Source organism: Platalea leucorodia (genome assembly GCF_965183815.1).
Source record: "Platalea leucorodia genome assembly, chromosome: 4".
NCBI lineage: Eukaryota > Metazoa > Chordata > Aves > Pelecaniformes > Threskiornithidae > Platalea > Platalea leucorodia.
In genome coordinates this window covers 44,393,000-44,409,140 of record NC_138826.1, presented here as the reverse complement: position 1 = coordinate 44,409,140, position 16,141 = coordinate 44,393,000, and the positions used below count along the sequence as shown (strand labels likewise).

General features: G+C 45.7%; 1 protein-coding gene across 1 annotated transcript; it reads right to left on the bottom strand.

Moving 5' to 3' along the window:
- Positions 1-4,790: 4,790 nt before the first annotated feature.
- Positions 4,791-15,228, bottom strand: KLRG1 (killer cell lectin like receptor G1; the record flags this gene model as incomplete). The annotated part of the gene is made up of 5 exons (XM_082310606.1): positions 4,791-4,963; positions 5,933-6,036; positions 8,003-8,154; positions 8,929-9,021; positions 15,111-15,228. 5 exons carry the CDS (start codon positions 15,226-15,228, stop codon positions 4,852-4,854), a joined length of 579 nt encoding a protein of 192 aa, XP_082166732.1. The 3' UTR covers positions 4,791-4,851.
- Positions 15,229-16,141: the final 913 nt, after the last annotated feature.

Below are 16,141 nucleotides of genomic sequence, written 5' to 3'. Positions count from 1 at the left end.
ACGATGGGTGATGTTGTATCAGAGGGGGGAATTTCTTTTTGACCATTGTCTGTACTGTCGTTATCTTGGTCTGCAGCAGGAGGATCAATAGCTCTGGTAATTATTACCCTTGCAAGTGGCAGTAGAACATCTGTCTTGCTTACAGTCCTAACCCAAACTCCAAAGAATGGACATCTGTATTAGAGGATGTAAAGCGTAATTTTCAGGTTAAAAAGGGTGCAGGATAAAATGATTCTGTCTGTCCTTCCCCTCTCTTACTATCATCATCAGAAGTTTAGTGAGCTCAGGAGCTTTGGAGTTAAGAAATCTAAGTGCAATGAGACAATAAACCTTCATTACTGACCTCATTCTGCCCTGCAGTGACCTGCATGGGAAACGAGAGGATAGTAGTGCACGTCCAATTTCCTCGGGGACTGCACAAAAGAAACACAGCACAGGCTTGTGCCCTGCCTTCTCCATCTGATGCCTAAAGGTTGCTCTACCTGCCCAAAAGACACGTAACCCAGGAAGATCTGCCTCACCCGCAGAGAAGAGGATTTGCACCTGGGGTGGTCAAAGCCTGTTTGAAGATGACACTTTGCATATTGGTTCGAACAGGTCGGGAGCCGGACTGGTTGAACACAAACCTTACAGGAAAGAGGTGCAGAACGGCACACAGCAGAGGAAGCTAGGGCTACTCTTTTGGCAAATAGCCAAACAGCTTACACCGCTGACAAGCCAGCTCCCGATCATTAGGACCTTGGTCAAAAATGTGCTGTGTAGCCAAAAACTGAAGAGAAATGTTTTCAGTCAATTGAAAGGGGGCAAGATTTTAAAGGCTTGAGAATCCCAGTAGGTACCAATGAACATGCACAGATACCAAACTGACTTTTAAAATCTGTCCCCGAGCTGCTTGGCTTCCATCCCATTCCCAATAGCAACTTGGGCCCCAGCAGCCTAATTTCAAGGGTCTCTACATGGCCCATGTGATTTGGCTTGTAGGTGGTGGCACAAACAAGGCAGTGGCAATGAGTTTTCCCTTTCTCTCCTGCCATTTCCACCTGCTGTGAGTACAACTGAGGCGGCCAACAGGCTTTCTAGAGTTTTTTTGACTAGATTTTAAGTGGTTACCTCTAAGCTTCTCAAGAAAACTCCTGCAAGGTGTTGGCCTTGAGGAGAGTGTGTTTTAGGGATATCTTTCCTGGATTTCTCTCAGTGAATCTAAAGTTCTGTCACTGGCGTAGCTCAAAGGGAGAGGTGCCCCAGTTGTGCAAAAAGAGCATTAAGTATCTTGTATCTGAACCAAGAAGCCTGCTGCATTCATTGATAGCATCACAGAAGTGCTGGTTAGAAGGGAGCTCTAAATTACCTAGTCCATCCTTTCACTTAAATCAGGACTGCTGCCAACGCTAGATCAGGTCAGCTGTGACTTTGTCTAGTCAAATCTTGAAAACTTCCAAGGATGGGGAACCTACCATTTCTCCAGTGACCTGTTCCAGTGTTGCACTAATCTCTGATGAAGACGTCTTTCCCCATGTCCAATCTGAACTCCCCAAGCTGCGGTTGCAGCCATTGCCCCATGTTATATCTTCTGCCCCTACCAAGGTCATGTTCCAACATCCTTGTAACTGTCTTTCAAGTATTTGTAGGCACCTATTTAATCACTCCAACCTCCTCCAGGTCAGACTAAACAAGCCCAGCTCCCTCTCTCACTCCCTGTGGGTCATATGCTCCATACTCTGAGCAGTTTGTAGTCCTCCATTGGACTCTCTCCAGTTTCTCCATGTTCCTCTTGAACTGGGGGTCAGCAGACCAGACACAGTAAGAGTGCAGCCTCAGAAATGCCATGGAGAATGAAGATTGTAACTTACCTCGATCTGCTAGCCGTGCTCCTCCTGCATTCATTCATCACTGCTTACAGAGTTCATTCAAGAAGAACTTACTTCCAAGAAAACTAGTATATATCAATCAACTATATCAACATGCTCTAGACAGAAGATTAAAAGCTCTGCCAAAGATATTTGTTCAACTGCTTTTCATGGAAATGAATATACTTGCTTCAGATCCCTTTAGTATTGTGAAAACTTGAACCCACAGAGGAGCCATATGCATCGTTAAAAGTAAAATCCGCAGCTGAAAATCCTTTCCCTTCAAAAATCAGTCAACTTTTGAGGCAACCTAATGTATTTATTTATTTTACATTTCCTGAGCATCTCTTTGGGATGAGATTGAGAGGCCATGTTTGAAGAGCTCATCAGTAAAATAATCGAGCATGCACTGCACTGTAAAATCCTAGGGGAAGCAAAGCTGTTACACTATTCACAAGGTAAACGAGGCAAGCTCAGAGACATGCTCACCTCACCTACATGCATCATGGTAACACGAGAAGCTGTTTCTTCACTACGGTTCTCTGGTAAAGCAAATGCTGGGCTTCCTTCTGTATATGCTCCCACCATTTTGACAAAGCAGGCAAAATCTCCAGCATTATTTCATAGGGCCTGGCAACTTTCTGGGAGTCAGGGACAGCATCTTCTTTTGATATTGAATGGACTCTGGCACAGACAAAATGACTCACCCAAAGTAACCCAGACAACCTGAGATGAAAACTCAAGGGTTTTAGGCCCTAGTACACTGCTTAAAATACTGTGGTTTTCTTGCAGTTTCCCCAGGTCTGGCTTACTGGCATGGTGTGGTGCTTAGCTGCCTGCTGGAGGTAAACCACAACACATGGTTATTGAAAAGCAGACCTACCCTTGCTGGCAACCTTCCCACCTTAAGCCCCTCAGCTCAGTGAACTCTATATGAGGCTCAGCAGACATCATCTTAGCTGGGTATGCTAAGGTCTGTATTTTTGTCTTCATCTGCCCTGATTCCTTCATGTGCTATATCCTCAATGAATGTCAAGCCTCACATACCAGGGATATGCAATTGAAGGCATTCTGTAAATGGCAGAGTGAGGACTCTGCTGTTTCATTGCAACCGGGTTGGTCAAAACTGCATTCTTTCAACCAGGTGATGCAAGGACAATTTCAATTATTTGAAAAGAAAATTGCTGGGGGAAACAAAAATTTTCTTTTTGGAAACAAGATCTTGTTTCTGTTTTCTCTGTGATTTCACAGGTGTTTGTAGCACTTATTTACATGTGGCACAGCAGTATCAATCCCAATAACAATCACTTCCAACTTATTTGTAATCCTCCTCATGAACCCCTGATCTAGCATTTTCAGATGAAAACTCGGGTGTTTGGATCAATTAGTTTCTCCCTAGCCCTTCCCTGCCATGCACCATGCTGCCTAGTTCTTTACTTTCATATATACATATACATTATGTATACATTAATAAGATCTCCCCTCAGCCTCCTCTTCTCTAGGATAAACCATCCCAGCTGTCTCAGCCTTTCCTCATACGTGAAATGCTCCAGTCCTTTCATCATCTTTGTGGCCCTTCACTGGACTCCCCAGTATCTCCATATCTCTTTTGTACTGGGGAGCCCAGCACTGGACACAGCACTCCAGGCGTGGCCTCACCAGTGCTGAGCAGAGGGGAAGGATCAGCTCCCTCGACCTGCTGGCAATGGTCTGTCTAATGCAGCCCAGGATCCCATTCACCTCCTTTGCAGCGAGGGCACATTGCTGGCTCACATTCAACTTGGTGTTCACCAGGACCCTTGGGTGCTTTTCTGCAAAGCTTCTTTCCAGCTGGGTGACCCCCAGCATGTACTGGTGCATGGGGTTGTTCCTCCCCAGGTGCAGGACTTTGACCTTCTCCTTCACAAGGCTCCTGTCAGCCCATTTCTCCAGCCTGTCTCTCCCAGAACAAACACACACCTCAGAACATCTACCACTAACCTGCTGATAATAGTAAATTGGAATACGATACAAATATATTATGATAAATAGGATAAATTGGAAATTAATAAAATTTCTCTTCCTTTGTTGGAACAAGTTCACTCGGTGGAAAAAAGAGTTTTCCAGGTGTGTGAAAATGCAACTTACTGTCCCGCCCTTAATGTTCACTGCGGCTTTATGCCGTTCCCACTCTTAGCCTGTCTCTGCTCTATTTGAACTGAAAGCTTGTAGTAAGGGTTTGTCCACTGCTTCCTCTCTCTGCAGTATGAAACTGCAGAGGTGGAGAGGGAAACGCATTCCTGATTGATTCTATAATAACACACAATTAACTGTATTCTTTTGACAAGTCCAGCCTCTTGACTAGTTTGGTTGAAGCTGGCCTATGAAACATGGCATGCAGCTGGTTCCTTCCAACAGAGAGAAGTAATGACATGGGTACACACTTTTGGTCCACTGCAGTACTGGAGGTTTATTTTCACTGCTGGATTTACAGAAGTTGTAATCTCATTTCATCTTCTTCTCTCCCACTCACAGCACTGGGATGCAAAAGGAGAGGCTGCCACTGGGAGGAGTCTGTTTATATGTTTCTGGCAGTGAACAGCAGGCTTCGTTTTCCTGGTCCTGCTGGCACCAGACAATGGAGATGCAGAGAATGGAAACGAAATCTGATGCTCAGGAATGAAGGAAAATGACCAGCTCACCCTCAGAGATCTGAAGACCCAGCATCTGTTGTGACAAAACTTTTGTTTGCCCTTATAGGACAAATAAGGAAAGACTAGGGCAGGGAATATGTCCCAGGTCTCATCTGGTCACAAACAGCAGTAATCCAACAGAGGCGGGCTGAGAATGGATCTGCTGCTGAGGATAACTCACCCTTATGGGCAACAAACCTGTCCCTGCAAAACACCTTTGTGAGGGTGTGGAAAAGGCAAGTCCTTGGTCTTGTATAGAACTTTGGTTTGCAGGACAATGATCCACTTGTACCGCTGACGAGATGGTTATGAGATGAAAATGCACATGGGATTTATCTAAGAGATTTCTCACAGATCCATGGAGCGGTAAATTCACAGCTGGAGGCCTGAAATTGTCCATGCATCAGGACAACACAGTGTTGCACAGGGCTGTTAGAGAGGACCCTGCAAGAGACACGGAACAAAAGTGAAACTGAGAGAAAATGCTGAGAGATTGTCTCCTGGAGGCAAGAAAGAAAAAACATCTGATTTTGAAGGGTGGAGCCCAGAGGAAGTGAAAGAACCCAGCCTCCAAAGGGCAGCTGTTAGAAAACAAACCGTACACCAAAATACCTATCTACCAGGAGATTACACATCTAAGTAATTTTGCCATTGTGGAATCCAGATCAGAACCAAACATAGACACAATCCCCTGCAGTGATATCCACCAGCACGAGAACGCCGTGCTAAGACTTTCATGGAAAGATGATTGCCTCCAAGGAATTTGTAAGAACAGAAAGCTGGATTTAAGAAGGGAACTAAGTCAAGTGCTTAGAGTACTGACCTACCAACAGCAAGATCTTGGGCAAGTTTCCTTGCTGGAGAAGTGTTAGAGACTAACTCATTGTGTTAACTGCCATAAAAAGGAAAGGGCCAGGCAAAGTCACTGGCCAAATCATAATGTTTTCCCTATGCAGAATGCTGAGTTTTTTCCAAGTAAATACTGAGCAAAATTAAGGTTCTAACTTGGGTGGCACCAGCAAAGCAGCAAAGGGCTGGGTCCTCGCACCCAGTGACACCAGCACTTGGCAGAATGGATGCAAGGTGGCTAAACCCAGTAAAGCCAAGATGGAGCATACGCTTTTCTGACTGAGCAACTGTGTGGGCACTGCAGGTAAATAATTCTTGGTCTGAGCAGCTGGAGGGAAGTAGAGAGTGAGATACTAACATTAGCCCTGCTTTTCACAGGTACATGCCTTTACAAGGTGTAGGGCAGTAAAAAGTAGACCCTTTTGAGTTCAGTGCCATACAGGTGACAGTAAGAAGAAAATCTGCCCAAGAAAGCTCCTGAGATCTGGTGCAGGAGCTCTGGGTGTTGTGGAACACAGGCAATCTGAATTAACACTGTTGTTTTTAAAACAGAATGAAACTCACTTGGTGCCATTGAGTATAGAGCCATCTTCCCAAATCCAGACAGAGTCTGTGCTGTTCCTCAGTCCAATCCAGAAACATCCTGTTTGAATAGTCTTGAACAGGTCCTAGAAATGGTGATGAATTACAAAGTGACTAATGGCAGCCAGCCTGAAAATGGGGGTAAGGATAAGTAAAGAGAAGAGAGTGCAAGACACGTCCCCTTGCCTGACTGTTCCTTAAGTGGCTAACAATACTGCTTCTCCACACTTTCTAATCAGAAAGATCAGCCCTGCAGATCATGCCTGGAATAACAGCTATGTGTACACTCACAAGGAAGTAAGCATGCTTTCAAGGATCCTGGGCAGATTCTTCAAAGGACATTTCTCAGGGCAATGTATGTGAACTAACTGCAGCCCAGTCTCCTGGAGTTTCCTACACAGAGCTTTATGTCGGAAGGTATGCTATTAGTATTAATATTAATGCTGTACCATACAGCTAGCTAGCAAGCTAATACAAAGCATTAACAATTAAAGGTAAAATCAGGTCAGGGCAGGAGGTGCAGGCACCAACAGATCTGTGTAAAGAGCCCAGGACCAAAGCTCATTAAATTTTGTACAAACTTTCCTCCTACGTGTTTTCAATGTTCATTTCCTTTTGCCTAACCTTTAACTACTGTTTACTGTTAAAAGGTGAAGTGTGCGACAGAAAATCAGCCCTGAAGTAAATTATGCCTGCCCCCCCCCCCCAAAAAAAAAAAGACAAAGACAAGAGAGAGAGAAGTTTGTCTTGTCCACGTTTCCAATGAAATCCAACAACAGCAACCTTTCAGTGGTATGGCTGGGCCCCATCCTTATCTCCTGCCGCTATAAAAAAAGCTTCAGAGCAGACATCTTCACACAGAAGCATTAACAAAGCTGGCTTGGTAAAGTGGTCGGAATAGGAGTAGCTTGAGTAATGCTTGAGTGTTGCTGGTGGTTTGGAGGTGACCGTGCTTCCCTGGCAAAGGGAGGGTGAACAGTCACAGCCTTTGCAGCATAGGGCATGGATAGCTAGGAGAGTCTTGCTTATGTGGGGCTTGCTTACTGCTCAGACTTGAGCAAGGATAGTGGGTAACACTCTAGTAGCAGAGACAGTAGTAAGAAAGCAGCCAGACCAGGAAGGCTTTCTTCAGTCAGAGAAATGGGCAATCTGGGGAAGACGAATATTTCTCAAGGAATCAGGATTTGCCTAAGAAAGTGTGAGAGCCTGGTACATACTTCCAGTCAAGCAGAGACCTGGCTTTGTAAGCCCCCACAGAACATCATACAATGCAACTTCTGTCCAGGGACTGGAAGCTGTCCACGTTCATTGGACCTGAGCTAATAAGCACTGGCTTGTACAAAACCAGATCAAGTACTTCTGCTCTACTTGTGCAGACATGCCTCACCTCTTTAGTGATCAGCTCTACCCATTTCTTTAGTGGTCATACATGCCCCTGCCCCCAGTGAGCACATACTGGAAAATGAGCAGTGGGACAGATGGCTTCTGATTGCACCAGCACAGCTGAGGTTTTTTGGCAGAGAGAGGAAGTAAGCATTGAAAACAGACTGAGAAAGAAATATCCATTCATGAACACAGGGAGTGGCAAGGGTCACTGAGCAGGAGGAGCTGGAGTGGTTGCAGGGAGGAGAGGCATCGCTTTTGCAAAGGAAGCATTTCTGAAGAGTGAGGACGTATTGGTTTGTAGGCAATGAGTACAGAGACTGCACAGTGCCATAGTCTTTTCCTTTTATCATTCATATCAGCCTTGTTGGGGCTAGGAGGGGAGGTGGAGAGGGGCAGTGGAGAAGACTGTCTCCTAACATCCTTCCTAGGATGATTCTGAGTAGCTGACAGTGACCCTCACCTCTCCCTTCTCCCCTTTGCTTCTTTGCCTGCTGCGAACTGGTAAGGTGCATGCTGAAACTGGAAGTGCACTATAACGTCGCAGTCATAAATCCTTCCTCTCCTTCAAAGTCAAAATACTGCTAGAGTGACAGCACTCCTTGGATGTCAATCACTGAGGTATCTGCAAGGAAATGGAAGATCCTCAAAGAATAAGAAAACCATTACCATTTCACTGGTGTCGCTCATCACCAGGAGATGAGCTCCCTGTGCCCTGCAGGATTCCTGGCTGGAATGCCAGTCCTTCTTCTGCTTGGAGAAAGAGTAGCAGCTCCCTCTGTAGGCTATCCACTGCTCAGGGCAGCGTGGGTGGGAGTCACCTGTAAAGGAATCAAAATACCAGCTTTTCTCTACCATTAACCAACAGAAAGACACTTGTCAGCAAGGACCTGCTGAAAAGCAACTCTTCTGGATAGTTGTAATGCAGAAAACACAAGTCAGGGTAAGCATCTAAAAATAACAATGCATGAACACTGAACTTCGGATCCTCTGTGCAATTTCCAAATCTTCTTACAAGAGTCACATGCAGTCTGATGCTGGGACAACTCCCCCCCTGCCCTGGGTTTCCTCTGAACTACTCAGACACCTGAGAACCAAAACTGGTCATCTGAAAGCAGTCAACACTCTGGGTGTGCAACAAGTAAGGGAAAAAATTACATCATTCTGTGGGTACAGTGTGATAATGTCACACATCAGGTGAACAGATTTTAAGCAGCTTTTCCACAACTACTTTTTAAGTAGGCTTTTCCACACGGTATAGCACCTTCTGCACGCATGCAAAAGTGTTATAGACTTTGCATATTTGCTCTACAATTTACCACTATAATTACAGCAAACAAGTCTACAAAAACCTTTCAAGATGTTTCACTGCTCTTTGCCACAGGATCTGAAATGGGTTGCCTGGGGTCTGCACAAGGAATATACTCTTCAAAATATTCTGGATAGGCACTGAGTACTTAAGGGTGGTAGAAACCTAGAACAGCTTCTGGTTTAACCCCATATAATGGAGTTCAGGGTCTGAGCTCCTGTGCTTAGACAAGTCTCTGGTCCTTTGCTGTTGCTTGCTCATCCTCAGCACCCCTTTGTGCACTTACTCATCTTCCAAATCAAAGCAGTTGCTAGGGAGATGCTCAGTATCCCAAAGCCTATAGCCAAGCCCAGCAAAACTGCTGGCCACAGACAGGGAGCTGTAAAAGAGAAAAGAAACCATAGTGAACAGGAGCCACGTGAAAACTGATGGTGGTTTTACATGGTTTGCTTGTGTCCTGGGCATTTCCATGAGGAACTGAACTATTTAGAGCATCCCTGTCTGTCTACACTCTGCACATCGCTGCCATCACTGTCCCTGCCCAGCCTCCCCAGGGCCCCCCCACACTCCTGCCCTTCAGCCCAGGGCCCCATTTCAGCCCAGCCCAGAGCCATCAGTCCCTGCCTGAGCTTCCCAGGAGGTGTATCTGTCTCCAGGTCAGCCACAGCTCAGCCCCTGCAGTGGCTGACCCCAAGAGAAGAAGCATCTGTCCCAGGTCAGCCAGAGCCCCCCAGGCACCATGTGCCACCTCGTGCTGGCTGGAGCCTCCCAGCAAACCCACTCCTGCCTCAGCACTGAAGCTCTGGGTGGAAACACAGAGCTGCACTGCTACAGCCACCATGGTCCGGTTAAAGGCAAAATGAAACCCAAGGCTCTCTCAGCAACAGCAACAGGTTTAACCTCAGCACCCTGTTGTCGTGGTTTAACCCCAGCCGGCAACCAAGCACCACACAGCTGCTCGCTCACCCTCCCCGCCCTGCGCTGAGATGGGGGAGAGAATCGGAAGGGCAAAAGTAAGAAAACTTGTGGGTTGAAATAAGAACAGTTGAATAATTGAAATAAAATAAAATATTATAATAACAACAATAACAATAATAATAAATTGTGGTAAAAAGGAAAACAACAACAACGAGAGGAACAAAACCCAGGAAAAACAAGTGATGCAACTGCTCACCACTCACCAGCCGACACCCAGCCCGTTCCCAAGCAGCAATCACTGTCCCCTGGCCCACTCCCCCCAGTTTCTATACTGGGCATGATGCCATATGGTATGGCATAGCCCTTTGGTCAGTCTGCATCAGCTGTCCTGGCTGTGCCCCCTCACAGCTTCTTGTGCACCAGGCAGAGCATGGGAAGCTGAAAAGTCCTTGACTGGTGTAAGCACTACTTGGCAACAACTAAAACATCAGCGTGTTATCATCAACATTATTCTCATACTAAATCCAAACCACAGCACTCTACCAGCTACTAGGAAGAAAATTAACTCTGTCCCAGCTGAAACCAGGACACAGACTTAGACACACGGTCGCGTTTCATCTTCCTGGGACACTCCCAAGTCAGTCCTATGCTCTCATCTGCCTCTCCGATGGCGGGGTGGCAGGATGGGAGGGCCAGCCTTGAAGACCTTGGGATGCCCCTCCACACTTTCACCACCACCACGCACTGTTCACTTGCTGCCAGTGGCAGAGGGTGACTCTCTGGGGCAGCCTCCACTGTAGCCCAGCACAGCTTCCTTTCAAAGCGTGGGGCAGGACTGCCATGTAGATAGAGATCTGCTCATGTACAGCACGGCCTGTTAGCCTCCAGGCTACACCTTGCTTTCCCGTTGTCATCTCCTGGACCTGAGAGGCATTTACTTTCCATGAGCTGTTTGAAATCTCAGCACTAAAATCTCCTCTCTCCCAGGTTATGGAGACGATGACACTTACTGCCATGGATGAGCTCCAGGGGGGGTTGGTTGGTTTGTTTCATTAATCTCATGACAGCTGCATAGACAATAGGACTTTCTAAGAAGCACTAAATGTGCAGCTAATGGTTACCGATGTTGAGGAGCCCAGGATTTCCCTGTGCTTCTCCCTTAAGCTTATGTACCGCATCCTGCTCTTGTGGTGCTCCAGAGTCTTCTACCGAAATCCAGCAGCAAAGTCCCCGGTGGAGCTCATGAAATCTGAGGGGATTCTCTCTCGGTCATGTCACAAACCCAAAGAAACATATCTGCCCTCCCTAAAAAGGCTAGGAGTCTAAGGAGTAAGATGGAGGGAGGGGAAGGCTAGCTTTAACCAAAGACACTACCACAGCAAGTACATTGAAAACTTGGTAGAAGAAGGAATGTGAGTAGGGTGTCATAGCAATAGAATACAAAATACACAAGGAAGGCAGAGGGGGCTGTTCTCTGCTCAAGTAAAATTACCATCGAATTAGGTTAAATAACTGCATCGAGAGGTAACAGAACAGCAACCCCGCAGACCAGGCAAATACAACTAAATGCATCAGGTTGGAATTATATGCCAGACAGGGATGGTGACAGCACTCACGAACCAGCAAAAAGAACCAGAGCAACTGTGAAGGAAGCACGGTGACAATGACAGGCATCAATTACTCGCATTAAATTAAGCAAATGCCATGTTAGGGCATGATGCTGAGACTGAACACTTAGACACCACCAACAGGCACCTTGCAGAGCAACGAGCCAGGAAACACAGAAAGTGAAGCAGCTCGTGACTGCCCTGCGCCGTGCTCAGGCCACCCGGCTCACCACGGCTCCGTCCAGAAGCTTCTCTGCTGCAGTGAACACAAACACACTGAGATTCAACAGAGCCAAAACCCGCCAGCAACAACATCAACAACAAAAGGCACCGTGGTATAATAATTTCAAAATGGGAAACTACAGGACAATGAGGAAGTTTGTCAGAGAGAAATTAAAAGGGATGGCTAAAAGAATAAAATATTTGTAAGCAGCAGGGGAAGATTATTTTTAGGATCTCTTGGTGGAGGCTGAAAACAAATGCACATCATGTATCAAGAATATTGTGGGAAGGACAAAGAAAGCCAGCACTAAACCAGAAGGGGAAGGGACTTCACTTAAAAACAACAATGCATCCTTTAAGCATTGGAAGCTTTCTCCAAATACAGAAAGTAGACCAGATCAATAAATTATAAAAATTAATTTATTTTGATCTTAGAGAAGTGTGCAGGCTCAGTGGTTTTAAGATGAGATTCTGGTTTATAGCAGTATATTTAGACCTGCGGTTTTGTCTAAAAGAAGTTTCTAAGGTAACGAGGGAAAAGCGTGAGGGAGCTTTGTTGTAAGCATCATTCTTCTGGTAGAAAGATATTTCCTAAGACAAAGGTTTTATCGTGTTTCCTGAAGCTTGCAGGATCTTCTAGCTGCCCCGCTTGTAGTTAAAAAATACCAACATTTATTTACTTTTTTAATCATTATTAAAGAACAAAAACCCATCTCTTCTCAGTTACAAAACACAGGAAGACTTTTCAGTTACAACCTACTCCTCAGCTTCCCGCAAGAGGACAACGGGAGAACTGAAGGACTTGAACTGGGTAGGTGTTCTCTCTGCCTGCTCTCTGTTCCTCTTGTGAGGTCACCTTTGTATCTCCGGTGACACGGGTTTTGCCATCAGATTAAGCCTCAAGAGAATGGAGTCAGCCCAAGGTTAAGGGGTAGGGTGGAGCTGCTTCTCTGCAGATTACAGCTGAAAACTAAGTAAAAGAGGATAAATATCTGTTGAAACATAACTTTGTTCTGAGACCACATTTCTGAGGATTTGCACTTCTGTTTTCCTTCCTCTCTTGACTCTCAAAGAAACTATCTCCTGCATCCTCCACATCACTGTTCTGGATTTTAGGGAAAACTACTTCCAGGACAAGGTGACTGGGATGACAGTTAATCCTTAAATGTGAGAACCGGGCATCCGAGCTGGTGCCTCCTGGCAATGAATAGAGCAGTTCACCTTCTCTGTTGTTTCAAACCAACTGCAGAAAAAAGGAACTGAGATTTCACTTCAGTTCTTAAAAATGAAAAAGTATGCCATTAGATAATTTTGGGAGGAAAAAGGAGAGTGAAGAGGGCAAGTCATATTGAAGTGTTCAAGGTGAATTTGAGCCTCACTTGAACAGTAGTGATCAACCCAGGGAAGTGAAATTAAAAATTTCATAAATCGGGATTTTTACTGCTTGCAAAAGGGAGTCCCTGCAGTTCTTCCTTTTTAAAACAAGTTCATGAGTTTGTGCTTGATCCTCAGCCCCTGGAGCACATGTGAAGCTCTTGTAGAAGAGGAAACGAGAAGTGCCTGGGATGAGTTTGAAACTGAGGAAGGAAATCTGAATGGAGCATCCAGAAATATTTCCATGTAGTTGTCTGAGGAACTGTGGAAGAGTTTCCCCAAGGGAAGGGAGAAGTGGACCAGCGGACATTTAATGTAAATATCCAGTGTTATAACTTTCTAGTATACAAAACACCCAGTTAGGTCTGTCAGTGCTCTGGAGAAATCACTGTGATACGCTGCATTCATCTGCAAGCAACATGACCCAATATTTCTAGGTTTGGGAGTTCAGATTCAGTTCAAAATCCAAAAGCGGTTAGCATTTTATAATTCAAGCCTTCTAGGACAATCTGAAGAATGTCATTGAGCTGTCCCAAATAGTTCCCATCAGCTCCTGCCTACGTCAGTATGGGAGCAGCATGACTACCTAGGGCCAGGGGGGAGGATTTAAGAAATGAGGATCCTGTCCTCAGCTATGGCACAGACCTTGGCACAGACCTGGTTATCGCTGTTACTACAAGCATGCCACACAGGCTAACACTGTCTTAAGTGACTGCTGGACTGACATTTTGGTAGTGTGGCATATCTAAGGCTCTCTGGAAGCCAAACAGAAGACAGCCAGGGCAACTCTTCATTTTCGAGGAGTCCATGAGAGCCAAAAACAGTTGGTTTGACCAGAGGACTGATGTATACACCTGTGATACACCTGTGATACTGCATCACAGGGATGACTTGGTAGCAAGGGTGTGCATTTGAAAACAGAGATGAAATACCTGAGAGCACATCTCTCAAAAGTGATGGAGGCGGAGACAGAGTTGAAAATAAAGATCTTCTAAGGAAAGGCACTTAAACTGTGCTCCTTAGAGACTCCTCGCACACAGAAGAGAGCTGGGAAATAATCAAATAATATGCACAGAAAGTGTGTTCAAAGATCAGCTTCCTTATTTTAGGCCCTCAGACTTCAGCTGAAAAAGATGAGGGTAGATAAAATAATTTGGAGAGAAGGAATATTAAAAAAACAGATGCAAACATCTCAAGAGGGCATTGAGTAATCACCACCAACAGGGCAGGAATGAACACAAATGGCAGGGAATGAAGGGATGTCCCTGTGTTATCTGATGCAACAGAAAACATCATTTCTGATGAAAACACATGCAAAAGCAAGACTGCCTTCCAAGCAGATGGAGTGTGATTACCAGATAGGAACTTGGGGGTTTCTGTGTTGGCTTTGGGCACATATGGCTTTCCATAGTGCCGTAAGTGACCAGGCAGCAGTAACAACCACAGATGTGTGCAGTTATTCATATCAGGGTACGGAAATCTCGTATCCCAGAGCAAGAGCCCGCCTTTGCTGTAACAGCTCTGAAAAAAGCTAAGGTGAACCATTAATGTTGCAGCCAATGCAACACAACTCATCTAAAGCACACGGGCATTTAGAGGAAAAGCAATCAGCTCATGGGAGGGAAACGCTTACAAAGAATGATCATCAATGCAAAATCTCACTCTTCTATGGTGGTATTTCTCAATTAAGCAGCCAGAGAAATTGCTCGGTGTGACATTTGCAAGGCCTGAACAGGGGGAATGGAGCGGAAATAAGGGAAGAGAAAATTTAAGGAAAGCACTAAGAAAATCTTCCTGGTAGTAAAATGCCCTGCAGAACTGTCTCAAGGCAAAAGCTGAAAATTTGCTCACTGGGAAGTCTGCAAAACTACAACAGAGAAAACACAGGAAAAAATATATCACAAAAGAATCCTGCAGAGCCCCACAGGAGAGAGACTGGATGATCTCATATGCCTCCTCTGTCTCTGATCTCTGATTAGCATACGCCTCTAATTTATCTGTACTCACATCTTGCCTGCCCTTCAAAGAACTATTGCTGACAATCTCTTATTGCTGACAAGCAGATAACTTTAAAACTGCAAACCTCTTTCAGAGAAAAGGATGCCTGCGTTGAACGCCCAGGAGTAAACACCAAAAGGGGTCTGACAGAGAGAGGGAGGGGAGCAATGCTGGGTCTCTGACCCATCAGCTTTTATCACAATAAAATACTCACGGTAATTTTAGAACAAAAGCAACAGCACCATGAGCTGGTACACAAAGTCAGTGGCCAGCTCAGAGTGTTTTTGTTAGAACTTGCTTTTGTTTGAAATAAAATCTTTTGTTGATGTACTTCATCCAGCTTCCTTACCTCTCCTTTCCCATCCAGCTTTGGCCCTCGGCGGCGGAGTCTGAGAGAATTTGACAGAAGTATAAATGATTTCCTCACTCACTTCAGCCACCGAAGTTTCTGATCTGCTTCCCTCCATGCCAAACCAAAGAGTGCGTACGACAAGACGTTTCGATCAGGCTGTTGAGCGACAAGGCTCAACGCTCATCAAACAGGAAACCCGAGGCTACATTCAGAAGAAGAAATGTGAAGTCGCAACCTCTATCTCCAGCTGTGCAAAACAGCCAAATTTACAACAGAATGGAGAGCAGTGGAAGTGCAACAACTTCCATTTCCTGATGAGGGTGGCTTAAGAACAGCCATTAGTGATTAATCACAAAGCACATGGGTATTCTAATTGTTGCCAATGCAAGAGGCTGCGATTACACTGACGCAGTAATTGTGAGAATGTGCGTTGCTCTGAAGAGCTCCCTCCCGGGACAGAAGCAGGTGGATTGCGAGAGCTAAATCCAGCATTTGTTTCCTAACTAAAAGATGTAACAGCCTCAGAGCTCTGGCAAAGAACATCCGTCCCTTCCAATAACAGAGCCATGGAAAGTGGCTTTTGCCATCACAGTGGGGCCATGACTTAAGAAATGTCCTTTAAATCATTTATAGCTTTATTAATCATACTTGAGATGCTCAAGTCCACCAACCTTGTGCATGATCAGCTGGACCTGGAATTCCTCCGCAGTGGCAAAACTTGCAGGAGCTGGAGGAGACACCTTTATTCCAAAGCATAACAAAACAGCATGTCAGGCGGGGACACAATCAGAAGGATCAAGGCCACAAGGGAGTTTTACGAACAGCGGCCCGCCTTGCTTGTTTAACACGAAGTCACTGCGGAGGTACGTGGCGGGGTGGCTGAGGCCAAGGGCAGCGACGGCCGGCCGCTGCCTTCCACGGAGGCAGCCAGGGGAAAGGCAGGCAGCGGCTCGGTGAGGCTGGGAAGCCTTTCCCCTGCAGGTGACCCCAGCCCGCCTGAGGGCCAGAGGCGCGAGTTCGGCTGCAAG